Source organism: Sebastes fasciatus, chromosome 6, assembly GCF_043250625.1.
Source record: "Sebastes fasciatus isolate fSebFas1 chromosome 6, fSebFas1.pri, whole genome shotgun sequence".
NCBI classification, from domain to species: domain Eukaryota; kingdom Metazoa; phylum Chordata; class Actinopteri; order Perciformes; family Sebastidae; genus Sebastes; species Sebastes fasciatus.
The window spans coordinates 25,152,844-25,172,731 of NC_133800.1; the positions used below are offsets into that span (position 1 = coordinate 25,152,844).

The 19,888-nt window shown below is 40.7% G+C and overlaps 1 protein-coding gene across 2 annotated transcripts in view; it reads left to right on the forward strand.

The window, feature by feature from the left end:
• The window catches only part of LOC141769557 (leucine-rich repeat transmembrane neuronal protein 4), a 51,802-nt gene extending 50,699 nt beyond the window's left edge, over nt 1-1,103 (forward strand). Inside the window, exon 3 of one of the 2 annotated variants that reach the window (XM_074638761.1) lies at nt 734-1,103. In XM_074638761.1, coding sequence (XP_074494862.1) covers nt 734-958 — 225 coding nt within the window. In that variant the 3' untranslated portion in view covers nt 959-1,103. The remainder of the gene's footprint in view (nt 1-733) is intronic. The other variant, XM_074638762.1, reaches the window with a different exon arrangement.
• Nucleotides 1,104-19,888: the final 18,785 nt, after the last annotated feature.

Here is a 19,888-nt window from a genome sequence, read left to right on the forward strand (position 1 = left end):
TTCAATAAGAATAGAAGAACAGTCATTGGTAAAAGAAAGTGGAAGCTGTCTGATTCATACAGTCTTTTATCTCTGTTAAAATAGCCATTATTGAAGGAAAGAAGAAAAGCACCAATTGTGATTCCAAACCTTTGAGCGGTAGTGCTCCATGTGGAGGTGAACTTGACCATTCAGGTGCTGCATGCTGCATTATCTGACATATTTCTGTACACTGTATTATGTTGCTTTGTGCATTTTCAGAGTGCATTCATATTTTGCGTGAAAGCATTAACAGACATTAGAGTATTAATATCAATATTGCACAGGCCATGATGCAGCTTTATGCCATTTAATTGACATAATTCAGACCACACCAACACGTAAAACTAAGAGGGGTCTTTGAATCAGCAAAAGTGCTTGTAATGTAATAAGCACTCTCTTCTAAATGGAGCCTTGACTCCATTTAAAAGAGGGCAGAAAATATGTGTGCACTCTTGCTTAAGGCTTTCATCTTGCATATAAATCACTCCAGCTGAAAGTGGGTGTTTGAGCGCTACAGATTTTCAGGTCTTGGGGGCGCGCACAGTATCAGCGGCCAAGGCTGCATTAATGACGCCGCTGCATGAAGTAAATTAAGCCAATTCCAAATATTCTGGGAGAAGGATAAAAATGTTGAAATGGAGGCTTTTTTTTTTTTTTTTTTAGAAAGCTTACATGTGGTTTCTCTCCTTTTCTGCTTTCTGTTCCTGTCTAGGTACCGCGGCAGCTGAGTGCTCTGACGTTGTACAGGTGTGAGCAGTCGGTTCTGGATTACTGCCATGCCCACCTGTCGCTGCAACTTAACGTGGGCATGGAGCCACCAACTCAGGCGCTGGGAGGTCCGCGGCCAGCCAACTACCACCCGGGCCTAATGGCTCCCCTCCCCTCCGAGCCCATGCTGCCTTGCCCCCAGACCCACTCCCTCCACCTCCACCAGTGAGCTGTGCACACTGTGTCCAAACTACTGTATGTGTGCTGCACAGAATCAGTGCTCCGCTCAGATGAAACGCAAGGCTGTGTGGGAGGGAACTGGGACTGGTAGAGAAGCAAAGGAGACAATTAATCTATCGCTGAGCATCCCGGACCCAGGGTAATGAAAATGGAAATATTTCTCAGTGGAAATAAAGGGGGTGCAGCGGTATTGATTAGTGAGCTTCTGACCTACCTGACCCCTCACTGTCCTCAATTAGCAAAGGAGGCTGAACAGCAGCATGACTTTCCACGTTCTGCTCTGCCTCCTGAGGAGTATTAAGGCTAATAATTTAATGATTTGTTAATCTTATTAAACATATTTCCTCGACTGGGCACCTCTCTGCTGCGTCAGGTGGAGTAATCAAATGCAAAAACGCTATTAACAGAGCAGAGGAAACAGCGTGATAAGCAATTGAGTAGCAGAACAAATGAAAGATCAGCCAAGCTAAAAGGCTCTCTGCTGCTTTTTTCCGATCACGCTGTCAGTCAGAGCAGAGGTCTCTCCCTAAATCACGTCCCCGCGGCATTTTTCATCTCCAGAAACGAGCCGCCCAAACGAAATCACCCAAGACGAGAAGTCAGAAAATAACGGGCGGTAATTGTCATATAAAATGTACAGCCTACAACATCTCGCCGGGCAGTGAGCATAACTTACATGGTGACTTTTGATTTCCGTAATGATTTGGGATGTTGATCACGTCATGATTAATTTAACCGAGCCGAGAAATAAACAGATGAAAAACAAACACCAGATCTCGGCGCGCTGGGATGTTCGGATATTTACTTTTCACCATCCATTTAAATCACTCTTGTAGTCGATGGTTTTTGTTTTTGAAACGTGTTCTTCGACCAGTTACCTGATTGTGCACTCATATATCTACATGTGTGTGCTTTTTACAAGATGTTACATTATAATATATGGTAAATAAACTGTGGTAAATGACCAGCAACAGTGTCATTCATCGAGATCAGTGGTATCAACCCGACCGACTGTTTGCTGTATTTAAACAGCTACGTAGGTGGTGAAGACTGAAGAGCACAGCGCTTAAGGCAAGACTGATTAATAATCACTTGTGTCTGGTTTTTGCCTTCAAGACCCTGATGGTAACTTCCACTTGCTTTTCTCTCCTCCTGTGACTGTGTGTGACCGTTATCTGACGTAAAACAGTATACTCCACTCTCTCTCTCGCTCTCTCAGTCCCTCATGGACTTTCATGTTGCTTCCAGGAAAGGAAAACTCGTGTACGAAACAATACCCAATTAAGGTCCTGGGTATTAATAGACAGCAGCTCCACACACGAGTAGTATGCCATGAAAATGGTGAAGGCTAAATGTAATATAATTGGAAAGTTTTTCAGCTGGGAATTGACCGTTGGTTAAACCAGTGCTCTGGACAGCACTTGTTCAGTCATAGTTAAGCGACCGTAAAAAGGTGCAGCGGGCCTGTCAAGCTTTGGATTTCTCCACATGATGAAATGTTGTACTTGGAGCTGTAAGAGGCATTTAAAGAGTTAAGAGTTGTGTCTTTTATCTAGTCTATCCAAAACGATAAACACAAGAGCAAAAAAAGAAATGGTGTTCGTCTGCTCTAATGTCAGCTGCAACCCATAGCGTGCCCGGCTAACAAGCTTACTGCCTACAGTGTTATTTCTGAGGCCAAGGAGCGTTTCACTGGGGTTACAGGTTACGTTTAAGCACGGGTGAAAGTAGATTGAAGTTCTTGCCGGTACTACTAGACTACCTTCATCGCTTAATATTGTTCTCCTCCCACCCCCAGCTTCATGCATCCCTGAACACACGTTTCAATGACTGTATGGTGTAGCAACACATTAGAAACACTTGACATCATGTGTAGGAAATTATTTATTTAAAGGGTGAAAGTGCTGCAGAATAATTTGTAAATGTTGCCAACACTCTTCAAGTTTTGAGTTTGACTTAAGGGGGCATTCACAGGAATTTTACCAGTCGCAAACTCGTAATTCCAATTATTCCGACAGATGTGTTTTCTTGTTGGAAATGCGATCGTGAGTGACGGGTTGTATGCAGGTTTCAGCAGGCAACTGCTGTCACCTTTTCCCGGTACTGCGCTGAATCTTTTAGTGGTACGGAGTGCCGTACCGTACCGGCCTACTTGAAGCAAATTTTCGTAGTGGCCAAACGGTGGAATTAAAACTTCCGTTTCCGTCACGTGATGCCGTTGGGCCCGAAAATACTTTTTTCCCATAGACTTACATTGGGAAAGAGACGTCTGTAGATCAGTGGATAATCCAACAAACACAGGACTTTCAACCAGAAGACTGGTAATTGTGTACCAAAGTGTTGTTGAGTTATTTTGAAGTTAAAATGACATGTTTTTCAATGACGTTTGTTATTTGTTTTCCGTACTTCTGTTCCATTGTTTCAGTACGTATTTTAGTTAGTTTCAGCCCGTTCTCATTCCCAGGGCGTCAAGTACCGACGTTTTTTAACGTCAAAGTGTCAGTATGTGACGAGTTGGGATGAGAACATGTTATTAGTTTACATACTTATTTTAAGCCCAGTCATGATGTTTGTCCTAAACCTAAGTGAGGGATTTTGATTCCTAAACCTAACTGCAGACGTTACCGTAGTTTTTTGCGTGGCGTAAAAAGACACACGAAAAGAGGCAAACAAATGACACGCGAAAAAGTTAAAATGCATTCTCATGACACGCAGAATGTCATTGTAATGTCATGCTATTTATACGCCTTCCCATGAAATCGGGTTGAATACATATACCTAATAATATACCTAAGACTAAAGGACTAACTACTTTAGCTCTACACTGCACTACAAGAACAATAAAAAAGTCAGCCGGAGACGTCGTTTTCAGCCAATTCATGGAGCCAACGTTTAATTTTGAAGCTTAATTAGCTGGCTAGCTACAGGTGACACAATCTGCCAGCAACAGTTGTCATTTAAGCTGGGAAAATCAATAGTCACCGGCTAGAAATGAGAAGCTTCTTTTGTGAACAACTACCTGAAATCTCGGAGCTATTGATTAAAAAATGACTAAGAATTTTGAGTGGTAAATTGGGGTGCAGGAACAGAGAGCTTGACAGGCGTAGCAACAGTAACTAGGGGCTTAGCAAGCGGTCAATTCCATGTCGCTGAGTGGCTTTTTAACAACATTGATTTGATAATCAAACAAAATGTTTTTTGAAAATGTGACATAAATGAAATTGTCCTCAGAAAATGATATATTTATTATGCTTTTTACATTTGTTTTTTTAATAGAAATGTTATTTTCCTTGTTTTTTTGGCAGTCGGGAGGGGACATAATATGTCCAGGGATGTACTATAATCTGTCATATTCCTAGATCATTATCAGACCTGTGTCAATCTCCAGTCATGCATAAGCTGTAATCTCAATATTTTAAAGCTGATTGTATAAAGTCAGTCATCCGACATCATCATCACAAATGAATGACGCATTGATTGTGTACAACTGCAAATGTTGTATGTCAGATATTCAATGATTCCTCAATAACAGACATTTTGTAAATCCTCCGCCTGGTGTTCCTCTGTAAAAAAAGAAGAAAAAAATCGGCAGTGCAGAAGATAAATCTGATTATGACAACACGTTCTGACACATGACAGATTCACGCTGCTGGAGGATTTACTGCTCTGTAGCCGCACACATGGAGCAGTTTAACGACACTGATAGATTGCATATACTGCACTCACTTCAAGTGTTCAGAGGAGCGTTGGGTGAGAGAATCGGGACAGGGAGGAGCGGCAGATGCAACAGAACCGCATTCAGATGTGTGTGTTCACATGCATTTACACTAACGGGCTGATGGCTCATGGTGCTTCAATCGATAACCACTTCTGGAATAGTTCTGTCTCCACTAAAATAGGAAAATAATTATCACCCACAGCACGTCTTGTATAAACTGTGTGACTCATAGAAACACAAGAGAAGTACAAGTTATTTTTATTCTCGAGTTTGCCTAAACCAGGAGGGTTGCTCGATGAAGATTTTATGGGTTGCTTAAGATGATTTTGCGATGTGAAAAAAAAGTTCTAATCTCGAAATGCTGTCATCTGAAGCTGAGATGAGATGACTCAACATGTAAAAAAGAATCAACTGAAATAGCCCAAAAAACTAAAATACATAACTGCAATTGTGTGCATGCACAATACAGTCTCATGGCAGTTCCTGAAATAGTCACGATATTTAATTTATTTGATTTGTGTACATGGACAGGAATTTAATTTTTTTTTTTTTCGTGACGCTCAGCACGACTTTCAACGTATTTTTTGTGCCTTTTCCTACAAATGTCAAGCAACACGTGACACACGTAAGATCGACTTGGTTAGGCTTAGGCAACAAACTACTTAGGTTTAGGAAAAGATCGACTTGGTTAGGTGTAGACGACAAAACAACTTAGTTAGGCTTAGGAAAATATCAACTTGGTTAGGCTTAGGCAACAAACTACTTAGTTAGGCTTAGGAAAATATCAACTTGGTTAGGTTTAGGCAACAAATTACTTAGTTAGGTTTAGGAAAAGATCGACTTGGTAAGGTGTAGACGACAAAACAACTTAGTTAGGCTTAGGAAAAGATCAACTTGGTTACGCTTAGGCAACAAACTACTTAGTTAGGCTTAGGAAAAGATCAACTTGGTTAGGTTTAGGCAACAAAACTACTTAGTTAGGCTTCGGAAAAGATCAACTTGGTTAGGTTTAGGCAACAAAACTACTTAGTTAGGCTTAGGAAAAGATCAACTTGGTAAGGCTTAGGCAACGAACTACTTAGTTAGGTTTAGGAAAAGATCAACTTGGTTAGGTTTAGGCAACAAAACTACTTATTTAGGTTTAGGAAAAAATTTACTTGGTGGCTGGTCACTGGGGAAAATCATGTTTTTTTAAAGGGCCATGTCCAAACCTTCACAGTGAGGGAACAAGCCCTGCTCTCCTCATGGAGCCTGACTGACTGTTATTCATATCCAATTCTATCACAGGCTTAATTTCCAGAAATGAAAAGTGTCAAAGTAACGCCAAGCGATGTTTTATGGTTTGTTATTCACTTGACATTTTATCTATTTGGACAACATATTGGTCTTTCTGACAATCTGTTGGCACTTTTTTGGAAAGCTATTTTCTCCCTCTCCGGAGCTGTCAAAGTAAGCCAGACAATGTAACACTTTATATTATGTGGGCTTAAAATCCTCTCATCCCTCATTCTGTTCCATTGATTTCATCCAGTGATCTTATTTCTGTGGGATTCGGGACGTCATCGAGAGAGCTCTCTACATTTACAAGACTCATAAAAGCACAATAAAGTAAAGGGTAGAAGAAGTGTAAAAAGTGACGATAGCGCCTTCGTTTTATGTACTTTCTGCACTTCTACCAAATGACTATGGGATTCAAATACAGTATAACTCTGCACTCTTGTTTACTTAAATTATCTAAAATCCAATAAAATTGGGCCAGATGTTTTTGCTCTTGGCATAGTCTAACCTATATTCCTCTCATGAATGCAGAGCGGTTGGCACAACACAAAACAAGTGGGAATATTTACTTTTCAAAACTCTTAACAGATGTACAGTTCATATCAAACTCGCAGGGTGAAAGCTATACACGCTTTCATGTTCAGCTGCACTTCAGGCAGCGGCCCATTTATCTGGAAACATGCAGCTTTGTCTCACCCACGAGTTTATGGTGCATTTGAAGTATTTTCGATTTCGGGTCAAGCTCAAGGTTCTGTCTGTCTTCGTCTGTGTCATTTTGGAGTTGTGTTGCAGCTGCTGGCGGGCAGGGCAGCTGTGAAAGCTCTTGATTTCCCCGAGGAGTTACACGGCTGCTATGCCCACACTTTGAGATTACCTTTACCATCTCACAAGCTCACTATGACACTGGCGCTGCTAGTTTATTTTTAAGCTGCCTCTCGAATCACAAGGCAATCGACTAACGGAGTCAAGAGGTGTGTCAGATTTTTAACGCTCCCACTGACTCATAACTCTGTTTCTCTTGTTTTAAAGTTGCTTTAATCTGGGATGTAAAAAGTTCTATGACTCCCACATTCATTATCAACTATCCAATCCTCCATTATACATATTAAAACTATCTTAGAGTAGGCCAGTATTCTGCAATGTGATGGGAAGAGACGCCTATCCCTGTATAACCAGTAGTCTACTCAGAAGTGTCATTGTTAGTCATTTCTATTGAGTCTGCACGGCTCTCAACATGGCGACAGCTAAGTCGGCAGCTCGTAGCTAACGTAACACGGTAGATTAATTATGCAGTATTTGTCAAAGTTTTCTTAGTATTCTGTAAACATAACATTAGCTAGTGTATCTTTGTCCGGATGATTGTGTAGTTGGCAATAGGCTTGTAGATGTTAATGTCATATACCCACACGTTTGTAAATTGGACATCAGCCTCCAAAGATTTACATAATTTTGAACAGCTGACAGGTGTTCACTAACACCAAAACACATCAGTTACCATAATTTGTGGCAAGCTGTCAAGGTCCTCCTAATTCATGAGGATTGATATCATTAACTAACTTAAATTTTGTAATATATTGCCCTTTGCCTCAGTCAGCTTCTCTTTATATAGCCACTTGTCTTTCACATCTACTTTAGACATTTCCGATGATAAACGATTGACAAATGACAGATAAATAGGCCGGTGATATACCGTACGCTACCCCTCCAAAAATGGTGGCGCACCCCAGAATGCACCCCGATTCCCATTCCCGGACGTAGTCACCATGACGTCACCCATTGGTTTGTGGACTGAAGACTCAATTCAGCATTCTGTGTATTTTTTCTGGCCATCGCCATGTTGTTTTTTTGCAACCAGAAGTGACATGAAAACACGGACAACTCCCAGACCGGACAACGCCGAGGCAGCGACCTGTCAATCACAAGGTAGCCACGCCCTAAAGCATCCCCTGCTTTATGGTCTATTTGACTCTAAATGGGACCATAATTTACTAAATGAACATCATGCTGTATTGAAGAAGACTTGAAACTACAGATTGAGACCATAAACTCATGTTTACAATGTTTACTGAGGTAATAAATCAAGTGAGAAGTAGGCTCATTTTTCATAGACTTCTATACAATCAGACTTCATTTTGCAACCAGAGGAGTCGCCCCCTGCTGGCTATTAGAAAGAATGCAAGTTGAAGGCCTGGGCTTCCCTGGCCATCTCCTCACCTGCAGCTTGCTCCCTAATCAGTTCCTCAGTCTATATATACCAGCCCTAGTTCACCAGTCATTTGCCAGATTGTCCAGTGTTTTGCTGCCTAGCTTTCCAGCATTTCTTTGTCTTGGCCAACTAGTGTTTGATCTTGCTTGACTCCCAGACCTTGCCTGTTTGCCTGCACCTCATCGGATTTATTTTTTTGGTACTGACCTTTGCCTGCATACCAAGTAAGTCCATGTTATGCTTTTGGGTTCCATTCTGTCATTGGAAGCTTTACATAGACATCACTCCTTTATATCTTTACATAAAATAGCTGTTTGCTGTTATATTAATGCTCTGAATATCGTATGGAGCCCCTTTAATAAAACTCTGATGCATAGACAGAATTGTTGTCCTTTGTGGCACCTTTATAAACCATAGCACAAGTGAAAGCTGTCTTTTTGATGTAATAATTGATGTAACTATTGAGAAGGAGGGTTGAAATAAAGTCAGATTGCCCTATACCTCCAACCAAAATAAAAATGAAAATACCCTCCCCCCTTTTCTAACCTCCCCTCACCTCCTAATAATTTTTGTACCCATTGTCATCTGGTTATGCAGAAACAAAATCCTAATAAAAAATACATCTTCATCACTTGGAATAGTAATAAGCAATTCACAAGGGGATGTCAGCGTTATTGGATGACGGTTTAATATCTAAATCCAATAAGCAACACAGGCCTTTCCTTCATCCCACAGATTTCCTGCACACAATGGGGCTTCGACAAAACACAATTGGGAAAAGACGACATGTTGACGCACTAAAAACAGGGTTAATGCAGGATGATGCTTGAGTGAAAGCACATTTGGTAGCAGCAGTGAAAGGAAATGCACGGCTTCCTTTGAAAAAAAACAAAAAATAAACAATGAAGTGAAAATGACGGGCTGTATCCGCAGCTGTTTCAGCCACTGTCTGTCTCAGCTCTCTCTGGTAGCTGAGACCTGAAAGCCTGGATAATGCGTAGTCAATTGCTGCTATTTAAATAGTTTCAGAATCCATCTCCCTCAATGCCAGACAGTCAGTGTTGAAAATACAAATCAATTATGATAAATAGAGCCATAGTTAAGCTGGTATTGCGCTGTGTGGTTTGTATTAAAGGCTGAATGCCACTCATTTTATCAGACACATGCTCGCTTCAGGATTATAGTTGCTGTACGTGCTATATAATGTGCTCCATCAAGCACCATCCTATACATGTTAATCTAGTTTCACGTTCATCTGCAGTTTAGATAACAGGCAATTGAGTCGGCTTGCTTCAAGGCTGTTTTAGGTGCGACAGGTTGTGTTCCCACATCGTTTATTTCCCAAAAAGCTGTAAGAAAAGAGAGGACACCTGTAGCATACTGCTAATGCCGAGCACACGCTGCACAAGAATCAAGCCGATTTTGGGCCCGATTATCCCCTCCTGAAAAGAGTCAGCAAAACCCTGATTATTTGATGGTTCAAAAGATTATCTTTCCAGGTATTCCTGTGGTGCGAGGGATGTTGAGAGTGTTTTTTACATCCCCCGATCGGCACGGAAGTCCATCCTGCTGTAAATATTAAATATGTTCAATATTTACGATCGGATATCCTGCTGTGCGTGGGGAACCCCGAGGACAGCTGATGACGCTGTCACGTAGGAAAGAACGATAGCCAATTGGGAACCAAGCTGACTGAAGCGGAAGGACAACCACTGCCGTCAATGCAAAACACGAAGCATTGAGTACGTCCTCAGAAATGGAGGACCAACTTGTTGAAACAAATGTTTTTTAACACGTCTCCATGACTTCATCCATCCATCCTTCGAGAATTTTCAGTACTAAGTAGTGCAAAAACTAACATCGCCAAATTCTTCCTGCCGTCGTCCATGTTTGTCTACACTAAAGTCACATTTGATCGCAAGAGATTTTGTGAGATTTACGGTTTTGAGAGTCGGGACTCTTGTTGTTCATGAATGGAATCTGTTAGTGTGTGATGTGCTGTTTTGGCCAAATCGTTGCTCACCACATACTGTGGGAATAAAACTGTTAAATTTAACATAACATGTCGTTATGTGTGGGGTCTCTTACATTTTCAACATCTGTTAAAATTTGAATAATCTTTTTAGTGTGAGCCAGCCGTAACTCGTCGCTTCAGTGAAAGGAATAACCAGAACTCGCTCCCATAAATCATGGAAATATACCTGTTATTGTTTCTATTAAATGTTTAATTAGTGCGGTATATGACTTGAGGGATTTATATAACTACATTGTCTCTGGCTAGTCTCCCTTGCATAATAATGATATTGGTCACCAGGAGCTGCTGAGTGCACATATTGGTATTTGTACTGAGGAAAAAAGGTTGCTAGGCAATCCATTGAGATCTAAGAAAAGGTCTGCATGAGATGTGGCGAAGACAGAGAGCTGGCAGTTGCTGGGTAAATTGCAAGAAGACAATCAAAGTCATATCACACTGAGCTAGGGAGCGGGATGGAGAGGAGCAAGCTGCCGAAGGAAGCCGTTTGCCTCCTGTCCTCATCGGCGGCAGCAAGTGGCTGAGATCAACAGGCGCCGTGAACAATTAAGTACACTCCGCGAATTAGTCAGTGATTGATTATTTTATTTTGACGGAAGAAAAAAACATTCATCACACTCTATTCAGGATATCACATGCTTATACCCGTGACTGACATAGTTAGAAAAGCTCGGGATGAGGCTTTGAGCAAACTGCTTTGATTTTGAGTGGGACAAGTGAAGGTGGTGGCATAATTGGGTTCACAGTCTGTGGAGACTGAGTGACTCCCAACAACCCCCCAACCCCTCCCTCTCCTGAGCATCTGAAAAAAAGCCACCCGTAATAAATAATGGGCTGTTGATGAAACAGCACAAATGTCTTACACCCGACCAAGTTCACCCACTGACATGGCGCGACGGGGCAGATTGAATTTAGCTGTCTTTCAACTTAATACGCAGGTGTGGCGGCGTGCCCTGCGGAGTGCGGGGGGGATTTATGGCCGGGAAGACTGTAGCTGTCATGTCCCTGCAGCAGCAGCAGCACCACCACTGCTCAGCATCTCTGCCAAGGCGCAGTTTACTCTGCCAGCACTGCCCTTGCATCCCAATGAGCTGCATGCAGGAAGCGGCTAATGTTGCAGCCTCTCATCGTGCATCCTGGGATATGAGCTCAATTAACTCAACATAAGCACTGTCAATGGGGATCAACACCGACGCGGGCCTCGTATTCAGCTGTGTCCATAATTACAGTTGATGCAACAAACTAAGATCCACAGAAAGCCACCAATGTGACTGATAGCTCTGATGTTGAATTTCTTTGTTTCACACCTCTCATTTTTTGCCTGTAATCCATCTTTTAGTGTCTGTAAGCACCGGCGGGGGCATTAGGGGTGATCTCGGAGGCCAGGGATAAAACCAGAGGACGCTCCATCAATTTTAGCTTGCTACGCTGATTTACATCTCCCTGGCAGAAGGCAATTCATGACTTGCGGAAATCCAGCATTTTTCCCCCTATTTTTCCACATGGCTGGGAATCTATCACGGCAAATCTAATCAAGAACTTCAAGAAAGGCTACTGGAAGGATCGCTCCGGATCATGTTTAATCAGTGAGCCTGGATATTTAATCAGGAATGAATTAGAATACCGAAAGCTGGTTAAGTAAAAGGAAGATCTGCTGCTATTAGAGCTGGTATTGATGAGTGACGGTCGGGGGAGCTTCGGCACGAAGGGCTCTTTGGAACTGGCAGGGTTTCACTACTGAGTAATCTTTTTAGGTTAAACAGAAACACCTGGCAGGAGGGAAATCCATTAGAGAGATGTGAGCTGGGTGCACACCACTCTTGCCTCAGTAATCAGTAGTCTATGTGATGCTCTTGTCCCTTTTGAAACCACATCTATTTTTTAAGTTCTTTGTGTATTCATAACAGCTCGATGACACATTTCATAACTCGTTCAGATATCCATTTTAGTGTCACGTGTTAACGTTATCTAACTGGCTGCGTAACAGAGTTCAGAATAAAAGCATTTGAAAATAAAACAATTAGAAATGAATTCAGCAACCAGTCGCAAAGCAGTTTGTGAAATAGTCACAAAAAAAACACGAATTTCATATTTTTTTCGTGATGGTCAGCACAAAATCAATTCGCATGTAATCCACGTAATTGTGAACCAGGAAGTATAGAGAGCAGCGAACGCCATGTAGGGAGGAGGTCAGGGTGGATGGGTGGGTCAAAAAACATAGGATTTTCGCCCAGGAGACCGGTGTTTGTGTCCCGTGTGAAACCACAAGTTAAAGTTGATATATTTGTCACGTAACTTCCGTACTTAAGTTACAGCACTTCTGGTGTTATTTGAACCCAAACCACGATCTTTTCCTAAACCTAACTAACAAGTTTTGCTGCTTAAGTCTAACTTAGCCAATCTTTCCTAAGCCTAACTAAGTAGTTTGTTGCCTAAGCCTAACCATGTCGATCTAGTCCTAAACCTAAGTAAGTAGTTTTGTTGCCTAAGCCTAACCAAGTTTATCTTTTCCTCAACCTTACTAAGTAGTTTATTTTGAAAAGACTGGAGCATAAATTGACACGTGTTTCACGTGTTGCTGGATATTCTTTGGAAAACGCACAAAAAATACATTGCTGAAAGTCGTGCTGAGCGCCACAAAAAAAAGGGAAATTCATGTCTATATACACGAATCAAATAGATTAAATTTAGTGACTAGTTCACGAACTGCCGTGAGACTGTGTTTTTACATCACTACTCTTGTAATAATAACTAGAATTTATGTAATACAAAAATTAACACAACTGCTACAACTACTGCTCTATTATAGATGTGCCATTAGCCTGCAATGAATTTGTTAAGCACTGTATCTCTAGCTAGAATCCCAAAATATTTTTTTTCATTTGAGCATATGCGTCTGTTTTTCCCCTATTCTCCTGTTTTTATTAATTTACTCACTAAATTAAGCTACAGCTAATCTCCTGTTTCTCTATTATGTTGACAAGAGTCACACAATTCATTATGAATCATTTAAATGTATAAAAAGGCCTGTAAATCAGCACATGCAGCTGGAAATTGTTCTTTTAATTGCTGTTAAGTCTAGCCATAACAGCTATTCTCATATTTCTTCAGCACCGTCCCAGGAATACAAATGTGGTGATGGAGTTAGAAATTAGCCTTCCTTACAGACTGTGTTTAATGCTGTTGTGTTCATCCGTCTTTATACTGGAGCATGTTGTTTGACTGTACAGCCGAGGGGCACCGTGTGCACTGCAATGAACTGATTTATTAAATTGTTTGCCTCACAGAAACCACAAATATCCCCCATATTACAGGGGAGCAGGAGACTGTTGACTGGTGCATCGGTGCCGCAAAATGATAAATTACATCAAGAGCAGCCGAGTAAGACCCCTCGCATTAGACTGACTGACACAGGAACACAGACTTTCATTCTTGCTCACACATGTACATACAGGACTTTAATGTAATATCATAGCACACACAGCTAGGGGACATGTTTTGGAATTCATGAGTGCTTTTACTTTTTAAGTACATTTTTACGGTGGCCCTGAGAGCTCAACGCACTGCAAATTAAGAAAACACATGCACATAGACACAACACAAGCATGTGAAGAAATGTCTTCACCAATTTGACGACACACGTGGCATTTAGAAAAAGCGCTGCAAGAAGCTCACAACACGGACACTGTTTCCAGGGACGCTAAAAAGTGATGCACACGGCTGCTTGTTGTTGTTGTTGTCGGCTATCCATCATTGGTGTTGGAAAATGACCTAAAATTTTGTATGATTCAGATATCATTGCAGATATCTGCTGTTAAAGGTCCTCTATATCAGTGGTTCTCAACCTGGGGTCCTGGCCCCCCTTAGGGGGGTGCCAAAGATCACAGGGGGTGCGCCAGGATTTGTCTGCTCAAAATTAGATTTGCACTTAAATAACTAAAATCATAATAACACACTGACTGGATAATTTATACAAAAGTCTGTATATAAAAAAAATTAAAAATATATATATTTTTGCTACTTAAGAGGCCACATAGTGTTGAAACCCGGGAGGCTATTTCTTGGAAGGCTACACTAATAATATTGGTGTTATACTATTTGTAGAATTAGATTCTAGTGGTGGCTGCGTCGGATTGTTTCTGACACCTGTGATCCAAACATTAATAACTGTTTTAATGTCCAAAAATCAAGATTTATAGGAAGTAGATGTAATAATTTTCAAAATTCTCAACATGTTTTTATGTAATAAATTGTATAAATATCCATACTTGTTGGTGTTAAACTGACAAGTTATATTCATTAAAGAAAGCTGATTTAATAGTAATGACTAAGTCATTTAATACACTGAAACACCTTATTCAAATCGAGGGTGTAGTTCGAGGATTTGTACATTTTGGGTGATGACGTCAGAAAATATGTGGGGGGGCAAAGGGTTTTCTAAATGTCGCATGTGTCGTCAAATAGGTGAAGATGTTTCTTGCTCGTGTTGTGTCTATTTGCATGTGTTTTGATGTTTTGTCATGTGTTGAGCTCTCAGAGCCACCGTATATTTAGCTAATAATAGCCCACTTACTCACTTTGACTCATAAGTGACATTTTCAATGCATAGAGTATGTTTATATAACTGTATTGCTACTGTGACTTAAATAGGCTACAGGGTGTGAATACTTCCTCCACCTCCGAATAACAGATAAATGACAAAAAAAGATTTTTTCCATATGTTTTTTTAATTGTGTGATATTGATTTAATTAATACTTGATCATCTCTATTTAACTGAGCCGTCTCCCTGACTGAATTTTAAAAAAAAGAATGAAAAACAAGCTGTGATTTCCCAAAAGAGCTTTATATAAATGTGGGCGTAAAATAATGTGTTTGAGCCATATGTTGTTGTTCTATTGTTCAAGAAAGAGACACATCTGTTCTACACACAGGCGTCTGTGCTGCTGTATGTGAAATGCAGGAATAAAGATATTGTCAGTGTGTCCCACTACATACTAATTGTATGCACTCGTTGGTAATTGTCTTATCTAGAATATTGTTTTTTCCGTTAGTATACAAATCCTGTAGATCGACATAGTGTTACTAATGCCAGGTACACACAAGAATCAAGCCGATTTTGTGCCCGATTCCCCCCTCCCGACCATCGTTAGCAAAACCCTGATTATTTGATGGTTCTTAAGATTATCTTTTCAGATATTCCTGCGGTGTGAGGTATGTTACAGTAAGACTGTTTTTTACATCCTCAGATTGGCTCGGAAGCCCATCCTGGCCGCACAGATTTCAGATCGTGAATATTAAACATGTACAAGATTTGTGTGTTGTGTGTGGGGAACCCGAGGACAGCCGATGACACAGTCTAGTGGGAAATAACGATGGCCAACTGGGAACCAAGCTGACTGAAGCGGAAGGACAACCACCGCCATCATGGCGGCTGCGGCTACTGCAAAACGCAAAGCATAAAGTAGTAGTAATATGGAGCTCAGAAATGGAAGACCAACTTGTTGATTTGTGGCAACAACACAAGTGTTTATTTAATGTGTCTCCATGACTTCATCCATCCATCCTTCACGAATTTTCAGTACAAAGTAGTGCAAAAACTATAACCACTAATTCTTTCTGCCTGTCGTCCGCCATGTTTGTTTAGATTAAAGTCACGTTTGATTGCGAGAGATTTTAGTTTTTTTTTAGTCAGGACTGTTGTTGTTCATGAATGGAATCTGTTAATGTTTGGTGTCCTGTTTTGGCCAAATCATTGTTAAGTGTGGGGTCTCTCACATTTTCAATATCTGTTAAGATTTGAAAAATCTTTTAGTGTGGGCCAGCCGTAACAGGAGACAATACAATATGTGTGCAGATGCACGTCAATCAAACTGCAACTTCAGAAAGCCACCACAAATTAGACTAACTTGTTTTTTACAAGGATTTGATATTTGCATTATGTTTTGATTTCTGAGGCATTCACAAAGCTCTTTCACCATCATACACAATTTGTTTTTAATATTTTTTCCAGCCTGTGAGAAGCTTCTCTAGTGTCTTTGTGCATTGCATTGTGGGAGAATAATATCTATCAACAGCACACACAAATAAAAAAAAAAAAAAAAAAGTTTTTCTGTAAGCATCTCGATTTGTTTGAGTAAACTTAATTCCCAGTGTGAACACTAGTATGTGGTGTGGATTTGGGACACAGCTTGTGACTGGGTTTTGGTTTTGTCATCCGCACACCTGGGACCATCATGCACTAACGAGGGATTAAGTGAGATGAAGCTTTCATCTTTAAATGGAGCTTTGCTCTTGTTTTCTCGTGTTATTGAAAGATTAAAATGTGACATTTTTGTCTACGCTTTACTGCACATAATAATTAATTGATAAAGGCCTAATGTTTCAAGTAATAATTTTTTATGTGTTCTGTTGTCAGTAAAACATTTTGGTTCATGAACTTGAGGACCTGGGTAGTTAGCATGAGCAGCAGCAGTCACCTCGGCTGAACAGACGGATTAAAGAGCGCCATCTACTGAAAACCAAACTCCAGAGATCTGTGGATGTGTGGTGCATAAACACCACGGGAATCGGCATCAAAGATGTTGCTAAATCTCAAGGATTACCACTGTGTGTCCAAACCAAACCCAATAACTGTGAAATGCTTTGATGTTTGCTCAGGTGTCTGCTGAAACAATGTGCTCCCCTCATACTGGTTGGTTTTCTCTGCCAGTGTGTAGCTTAAAAGTTGGCCGTTCAATTGAACTTTTGCACTACACTTCAGACATTTAAAAAAAATATCAAATCAAATGTTTTATCTAAAGGTCCAGTGTGTAGGATTTGGATGGAATATAATATTCATTACTGTGTTTTCTGTCATGATATGCTCTGAGGTTATGTTTTTTTGTTTATTGTCATGACATTCAAAGTTTCCTGTTTTAATTTGAAAGACTAACTTCTTCTGTCGATTCAGTTCCTGCCCTTTTGTGTTTCCCACCTTCGTGGTTAGTTTCACCTGTACCTCATTAGCCCTGCATTCACCAGACCTCTGCTCACATGTTCCCACTTCCCCATTAGTCAGTCACTACATATACTGGTCCACTTCCTTTGTTCTGTTGTTAGATAATCATCGTTGCTCTATAGAGTTTTGTTAACTGTTTCACCTACCTGCGTGTTACCTGCCTGCCATCTGGACTCTCACTGCCTTTAAGTACTTTTTTGTAATAAACCATTGAACTGCACCGGTCTGCCTGTCCTCATCTGTGTTTGGGACCTTCCTCTGCTGTGTGATCCAAACATTTCCAATAACTCCAGAGCATTGTAAAGTCCAAAAGACAAAATTGACTGAAAAAAGACAGATGTAATCATTTCCAAAATTCACAAAAAAAATGTTATCTAACAAAATATTCTGTTTTAAATCATATTTTTTGGCGTTTAGCCTTTCAAAAACAAAATTTAACACTACCTATTTGCTCTCCCACCTGCCGCACACAAAGGGCGGCACGCACCTGTATTAACAAGGTGGTCTAGCAGCATCATAAATTACATTTGTCCAACCAAAATAACAAAAAAATATTTTGGCTCCAACACTATTCTAGTAAATTAAGTTCTTACAATATGTATCTGCATTTGCTTGGCGAATCCGTCAATATGTCATCACTTTATTTATGTTGAGGAAACTGACGAGTAATATTCATTAAAGAAACTAGATTTAACAAAAAAAGGCTAATTAATTTAGTACTCTGAATCATCTGATTGAAATTGAGGATTTTGTTCAAGGATTGTACATTTCTGCAAACCAGAGATGCTGAATGTCTACATTTTTGCATTCGGTCAGAGCAAGTGACATAGTATATCGAGCGTCCCTTTCGCAATTTTACGTTACCTGAAAGCCACCGTAGCTCTCCGACACGCTTGGAAAGTGAGGGGTAAGCGCAGGGTTTTTCAGTTGGTTGCAATCTGCAACCTCACCAGTAGATGCCACTAAATCTGACACACTGGTTCTTTAAATGTGAAGAGGACCCGCGCACTATGTAAATATGAAGGACTCCTTCTAAGGTAACGAAAACTCAATGATTCTTAGTTTCAGGTGATTATACACTAATGAAAACAGTTATGAACATTATATTCAATTTCTGATAATAGATCCCCTTGAATCCTGCACACTGGCCCTTTAAAGTACCTCATGCAGGAGGATATTAAATGAAAAAGGATGTTCATGTTCGCTCAAAAAAGACAGCTATCTAGACACATCCAGCAGAACATCAGTGTCTTGCAAAGACGGCACCATGCACAAAAAAAAACCCAAAACATAATAACATTTCACAGCTGTGCATGCCCACACTGGTAAGAGGCATGAATGAAGAAAAATGCATTCTTCTCTGTCAGAGGAAGACAATCCAAATTGTCAGTCCTCCTCTTTGAGTGCTGGCACATGATATTATCTTGTGTCTATTAAAACTGTTCCTACACAAGATGCACAGAACCTCTCACACCTGTCAGCTCTGGAGATCTCCCACACAATCTCTGCATTTGTCTGTCTGCCCTTAACCGCTCATCAGCTAGGCTCTGTGGACATCTACTGCACCTCACACACACACACACACACAGATTCACCGCCTCCACAGCCACCCAGACCTATGCACATCCATCATAATTATGCACAGCAGGAATTCAAATAGCTCTTCGTACTTCAGAGCAGGAGGAACATTGCACCAATTTTCCTCCACATTATACAGCACTAAAAAAACAAGAAATGTTCAAATCTATTTGGGTTGTTTTTGTTTACTGACTATGACATTGGAAATGCTTCAGTTAATTCGGGCAGAAATCTGAAATCAAAAAAATCTATTTGTGCTTCCTGGGGTTTGCTTTATCCGCCTTCACATGAAAATGTTGCGGCGCAGAAAATTTGGAATACCCGGGGGCTGTATTGAGTTACTATGCAAAGCCATCTCTTCCGTCATAACCTGTGTGGGATATGTCATCTTTTCCGTGACATTTTTCACTCATCTAAAGAACGGCGTCAAGCTGCGCCTCCCTGCCAGCGTCGTATCCACTTTCTCAATTGCATCTGAGGCTGAGTTGACCTATGGGCTGCAGCCTATACATAAATCTCCACTGGTGCCATGCAGGCTTGTGCGGCCTCTCACAGGGTGTATGTTATAGAGGGCAAAGACAAAGGAGAGACAGATAAAGGAAAAAGACTTGGTCAATTTATGGCTGGACTGTGTTTGGTCAGTCTGTGTATTTGTGGCTAAATTATTACACAAATAGTCAGTGGTCATGTCTATAATGTTAAATCCAGTGTCCACCATGTGGCGAGGACACTAGGGGCAAGAATGTATATTGCAGAGAAATGAAAGTCAATTGTTCGTTCCATTGCAACATAAGCGCCCAGCAGCAAAGCTACACTTCCACCATTTTCAACTGAAAACAACTACCGGGCGCCGGTAAAATGTCCGACTAGGAAGTGCTGTACAAAAGTAAAACAAAATGATTTCTTTTCTATTGTCATATTCTACTGAAAGGACCTGTGTTGAACGATCAAATATTATAAATATAATAAGCATTTTCAGTCCAAAATGGCGGCAGCGGCTGTTGTTAAAAAAAACACAGGAGTTTTGTTTCTTTTGGTGCCTTCAAATGAGGTCGTGTTTACCGTGTTCACAAGAAGAGTCCATATGAACACCCCCCTCTGGTGGTATT